Here is a 6,000-nt window from a genome sequence, read left to right as displayed (position 1 = left end):
TGTAGCAGCAAACACGGTATAACGCCGTCCATCTATTGTGTTTGTTCTGATGCTCCAATACATAAAAAAGTGTTAATAATTATTAATATGAATAATAGTTGATTCATGTTTTAGGTTAACTTTTGACCACACAAGACTATTAAACTGTATCGATGAGATCTGCAGAATTACTTTCACTTTGTACGTTCTACTGTTTCAGAGAGAAGCATTTAGACATGTTTCCTTTTTCAGAAAGCTTTCACATCCTCTTGTAACATCTATCGAGATGACAATGTGTGGTTTAGTTAGCTTACAGTTCAGAGGGTAGTTTAAAGTTTTCTCTTTCAGCATAGCAAACCCTCACAGGGCAGCAGATCAGATGGATGCAACGAGAATCAGCCTTTTACTGCTTCTGCCATGTTTTGCATGCTTTTTGGATGGCGAAGGTAACATAAATTGGCAAATTTCTCTAAGCTGTATTTTGCGTTAGTATAAACTTTTAGTCTCTGTTTGTTAAGTGTAACTAAATCTAAAAAAGCTTTTGTTCTCATTAATTTACACTGATTAGAATTGACTGCTTGCAGAGACTGTTGTGAAAACTGTTGGAAAAGAACCAGATTCCACTCCAATCTGCACCAACGAAACCTCAAACATCATCATGATGATAGCATGTAAGATCAGAACAGATAGGAGCAGCAGCGAGGAGTGCAGTCTGCTGTACAGGGATGGAGGCGACTTTGTTCATGAGTGTGACTCCAGGTTCAGCCTTAAAAAATGGAATGACACCGTGTTTCTGCACCTGACCAGTTTAACAGCAGCTGATAGTGGGAACTACACCTGCGAATGTGCAAAATCTCATGGAACAAATATCCTACATCTCAGCATCACAGTTGAAGGTGAGCACATTTTTACCTTATATTGGTGGTATCGAACTTATATCATTTAGGTACTCTAAATCTTTTTCAAACCTCTTTTCTTAACCTAATGGAGCAGAAGATGTTTGGAGCGGTTTTACTCTTCCTTCTGCTCTGACTGCTGCCGTTTTGGTGATGATCTTACTTGTGGGTATTCTAGCATTTCTCCAGAGAAAATTTTACCATCGGTAAGAAACTATTGTTATATCCATATTTTTCAATTCAATTCAATTCAGTTTATTTATATAGCGCCAAATTCACAACACATGTCATCTCAAGGCACTTTACAGTTCAACCAGATCATCAGTCAAATTGATACAAAGTTTTCTATCTAACACAGATTTAAAAATGTGTATTTTAGAAATGACCTTATTTAAAAAAGGATAAATGTTCTACTATTTGATGAAAACTAAAGAAGGGAACTGGTGCACTGCCAGAGATTTTAATTTATACTTAAGTGTATAAAATAGAAGAGGGTATGAACTTCATTCACTGTCTTACAAAACAGGAAATGGTAATTATCTCTATATCTGTATTTGATATAAATGTATTATATTTCTCTGCAGAGAGCAACCAGAATCATGTAGCCATCATTCAAATGAGGTATGTTACATACAAATATAAGAGTATCTTTTATTTTATCATAATTGTTGGCTTGTTTACTTATTTCCTGCACGTCTTGCTTTGCAGGATTTTGCTGAAATTGAGCCGTACAGCATTTATACTCAGAAAGAAAATGGATTTTATTCAACAGCTTTTTTACAAATCTATGAAAATGATTCCGACAACGAAAATATGCCCACTTGAATGAATACTTTTGAGGATAAAGCACCTCTTTCCACACACTAAATAAAGACATAGAATCTCTCTTTTCCTCCTCACTGTCTGACATTAAATTAATGAGACTGAAGCTCTTTGGATTCAGGTCAGTCAAAATTTATAGAAAAGCACAGGTGAAGTCATAGATTTGTCAGCTTCTGAAAAGTTATTTAGAAATTCAAAATACATCCTGCATTTAAGGCATACCGTTAAGACACGCTTCCCTTCTTACATTTACAAATAAAAAGGAAGATATGAAATACAAGAAAGAACATTTTAAATAAATTGGCATTATCCAGGGTGAAACGACTTCTGCATGCATATGGACCAAAAGGCTACAAAGTCAAGAAGAAAAAAAAATACAGCCAAGCTCAGGGACTGAACATCAACTTTGGAGTAATTTCCTCAGTCTTTAAAAGCTAAAGTTAAATGCTGTCATGCTGTGAGAGAGTTGTGTTGCAGGAGGGAGCAGTGCACTTTATTAGCAAGTGAGCCATGTTAATGGCTGTATATATTCTGAAACAGTCCTTGTTTTTTTGTTTTTTATATAACTTGTTTCCTAAAGATAATCCAACAGATAAGTTCTGGAGCCAACCTGTAGGAATTGCACTTCCTTCAGCCTTAACTGCTGTGGTTCATATTTATTTATATATATATATAATAATTTATAAAACAAGTAGGTTTCTGATTTGAAATGAAAGGTAGGTCTGATTTGAGCTACATGACATGACAGTAAGGTATATTAATGATATGCCTCCCACTGCTTCATCTGTGTTCTCAGCTCTATTGAAATTCATTAAGTTTGTTATTTTGCGCAGAACCCCAATAATGCAGTTTTTTTTTTTTTATTGTTGCAGCATGGGAATAATAGAGAGGCTCCTTATTATTTACCTTCTGTTTATTTATTTATTCTCTAAAGAAAACAACCATTGGGCACTGTTCCTAAAGGCTTAAGCGCCTCTCCCCAGAAATAACTTTGTTAATTAAAACTCAACTTCAGTGCCACAGATTTTATCTTTATATGAAGGGTTCAATCTGACAAACTCACACAAAGAGAAGAGTCTTTGGCGCTCAGACCACGGCAGGAAACATGGAGTTTATTTTGATAGATATGCATGAACAGGAGCAAAGAATAGGGCTATTTCCCCCAGGCCTGAAACTGGTGGTGGAGTGGTTAGCGAGACGGTATGCTGAGTTTTATGGGGAGATCCAGTGGACTGCGTGAGCTGATACTAGAGATTCACTCAGGAACCTGGAAGATGAAAGTCCAGTTGGATAACACAGGTTGAGAGAACCTGTCCATGATGAGCAAGAATAAAGCGACAGTGGAGAGGAAAAACTCCCTGTTGGGAAGAAACCTCTGGCAGAACCAGGCTCAACATGGTGGTCTTCTGCCGTACTGGTTGCAATGAGACAGGGAACGCAGTAAGAGTCCAGGAGGAATGACACTCTGATGAAGCTTTAGCTACAATGGTGGAGGAGCGGCTGGATGTGGGTTGAAACGGTGTCATCTGAATGAAGTCACACAGTGCCTCCTTTGGATGCCCGATTGGCTTTCTGGGAGGTTTGGTTCAAAGCTGATTAGCTGTGTCGCAGGTGGATGTAGAAAGCAATGATTAAATACATTTTGATTATTTATGCACCTTGTCTTTTGAAATCTGGTTGAAACATGCAGCACTTTTTTTATAAGAGGAAAATGCTTTATTCAATTTTCGACTTGTTGCAAAGCTATAAAATGAAACTTTAATACAAAAATCTGTGGTGAAATTGATACGTTTTAAGATGGTTTTGTGCAGATTGCATGTATATATTTTATTTTTACTGCATTTTCAAGTTTTCAGAGTGATCTTTCTGTCTGATGTGAATTGAGGGTCTATCTGTTGCCAAACTGAAAATTACAACAATTAAGGAAGGACGATAGTTACTCTTGTAATAAAACCCAACTTTCTTCAGTGTCATCTGGTGTTTTCTTTTTTGCTAAGGTGAACATTACAGAGACACTTTTCTGAGCAACGTTTCTTGGTAGAACAATGCCTTCCGCTTGTGGCCTGGAGGCTCACCAAAAAAGTGAGATCCATGTACCTCAAGTGATGTTTTCAAAAAGTTTTCATCTTACCAGTTTGCTGACCCTCTTCATGCACCTTGGAAGTTGGTGAAGTTGTCCCAGAAATCTTTTTCTTTTTGGACATAACTGACATGAAACCAAAATATGGATGCTAAAAGCTGCAATTAATCATAATGAGGCTGATGAATTTTATATCATTTTTTTTGTATATTTCAAAAAGTTAATTTAAAACTTGTTTAATTCTTTATTATTCCCTTTAAGGCTTTTGAGAATTCTTCACCTGCTACTAATAAATAATGACAAATTAGAACTTCTGCAGTTGCATTTCCGTTTTCAGTTGATCATAACCTCACGTGCTATTTTTAAAGGTCGAACAAATTGTGGTTTAGGTAACAGCGCTGCAGTTGAGGAAGCATTCACAGCAAGGGTTTCACTGTTGCTTACACAATACTTATATTCACTTTATAATTTTTCTCTGACTTTTTTTTTCTCTTTGGACATTGAAGGTAAAACTTAAAACTTTATTGAAATCTTTTAATAAATTGTGATCTATACACTGTACCATATGAGGAGGTTGGATTTTTGTAAGATTTTCCTTTTCCTTTACCAAGCACCGAAACAAACTTATATGAAACACATATATTGCATAGAATCTAGATTCTCTAGAGTTTTCACCTTTTGTTTTAAAAGGTGGCTTTGCTCATTCTTCATATTTTCTCAAAAAAACATCCTGAATGTACAGTAACCTGAACAGGTTTAGGACTAATTTAAACCTTGTCAGGAGTTTGTCACCTTAAAAAAAAATGTCACCAATAAGTTTTACAAAGGGGGTGTTGGTGACACAGTCTTAATAGAAAGACTTTCGACTCTTGCAAGCTAATTTTACCTCTTTTTTTATCAACTTTATCAAAATGATATCTCTACATGATAGGAAATACATATAATTTGGAAGTAAGATGATGAGACTTAGTCCAAAGTTTCATCCGGTACTACTGTATATATAAAACCAGATATTTTCACTGGCATCACAATCATACTAAAGGTTTTGTGACCCGTTCCGTCCCGGAAGCACGATCCGTACCATCAGCTCATTTACGGGGGCGCAACCAGATATGCATCGGGGTTTGCATAAATAATATAATTATGGTATTAAAATAACTTATTTCTATCCTTGACTCACTAAAAAATGCTAATACACATCTTTAAAAAATGTTTCATGACTTTTCTGAGACAATTTTGATGCCTTTTACATTTTCTCTGTTAAACTGCTTGTCTGACGTTATCAGTAGTCTGGCAAAATATAATTAAACCATGTTTACCAGCATTTCTTTAGATTAAGAACTATATACCATAATGTTCTAAGAGACAGTGATAAAACAGAAAGGATTTTTATGTATTTATTTTCCCAGGAAATACATTATTAAGCTTTAACGAATTATAGTTTAGTATACTTACTATTTTTGGGAAGGAAAAATGTAATTCAGGTCTTTTTTACAAAATAAAATGGAGGGTGATTCCGATATATATCTGGTTGCACCAGGGGCGCAGATAGGTTTTTGAAACTGTGGGGGACAGTTACTATAGGGCTTGGTCATCGTGACGTAAGCACTTTGCGTCGCCGCCATGTTGAATGCGTCTTTTACCGCAGCTCAGACTACTGCCTATGACTACCGCGTACTGTACTCCCTCTCAGCCGTGTTTTAATTTGATTAATTTCACCTTAACTTGATTTCAACCATGGTAAACCGTTGCTGTATTGTGGGCTGTAACAGCTCAACACATGATCGCCATGGAAACATAGAAAATGGGTTAACTTTCCACCGCTTTCCTGAATGGAGGGGTAACCATGAAGACCAAGCGTCAGAGATAAAGAGTCGTCGGCTAGATTGGATCGCGGCTGTAAGATGACCGAACATAACTTTCCACAGTATTCCAATGTCATTGAGAGTGTGTTCACTGCATTTTCATTCTGGTAAGTTAAAGATGCACGGTTTTATTTTATAGCCTACTTTGTTTCTTTCCTTCAAAGTTGGGATCTTTTACGGGAAAATAATAAAAACGGCAGCGGGAAAAGGCTCAAATACGCGAGAAACCCGGAGGGTTGGCAGTTAACGTTACTAACTACACCTTTGAAACACATAGCAGCTAGTTAAAAGTATATTACATGCGTGAGTGGTTGTTAGCATTAGCAGTTAGCAGTTGCTAAACTAGCAGGTTCCAGAG

General features: G+C 36.4%; 1 protein-coding gene across 1 annotated transcript; it reads left to right on the top strand.

Annotated features, from left to right (window-relative positions):
* The first annotated feature begins 326 nt into the window (after positions 1 to 326).
* Positions 327 to 1,700, top strand: LOC119792324. Its single transcript, XM_038298921.1, has 5 exons — positions 327 to 425; positions 564 to 875; positions 973 to 1,081; positions 1,460 to 1,496; positions 1,584 to 1,700. The coding sequence occupies exons 1-5, from the start codon at positions 359 to 361 to the stop codon at positions 1,698 to 1,700; spliced, it is 642 nt and encodes a 213-aa protein (XP_038154849.1). The 5' UTR covers positions 327 to 358.
* Positions 1,701 to 6,000: the final 4,300 nt, after the last annotated feature.

The sequence above is a fragment of the Cyprinodon tularosa genome, unplaced genomic scaffold (genome assembly GCF_016077235.1).
Source record: "Cyprinodon tularosa strain WSP-4 unplaced genomic scaffold, ASM1607723v1 ctg417, whole genome shotgun sequence".
Lineage (NCBI taxonomy): Eukaryota > Metazoa > Chordata > Actinopteri > Cyprinodontiformes > Cyprinodontidae > Cyprinodon > Cyprinodon tularosa.
Note: the sequence above shows the minus strand (reverse complement) of the source record. Positions and strands in the feature narration are given on the sequence as shown.

What these genes read in the sequence shown, in the direction of transcription:
- LOC119792324 (XM_038298921.1), top strand. Translation starts at nt 359, where the DNA reads ATGGATGCAACGAGAATCAGCCTTTTACTGCTTCTGCCATGTTTTGCA. An exon ending in TCTCAGCATCACAGTTGAAG is followed by an intron (nt 876 to 972) that starts GTGAGCACATTT and finishes CTAATGGAGCAG; the next exon opens with AAGATGTTTGGAGCGGTTTT. An exon ending in CAGAGAAAATTTTACCATCG is followed by an intron (nt 1,082 to 1,459) that starts GTAAGAAACTAT and finishes ATTTCTCTGCAG; the next exon opens with AGAGCAACCAGAATCATGTA.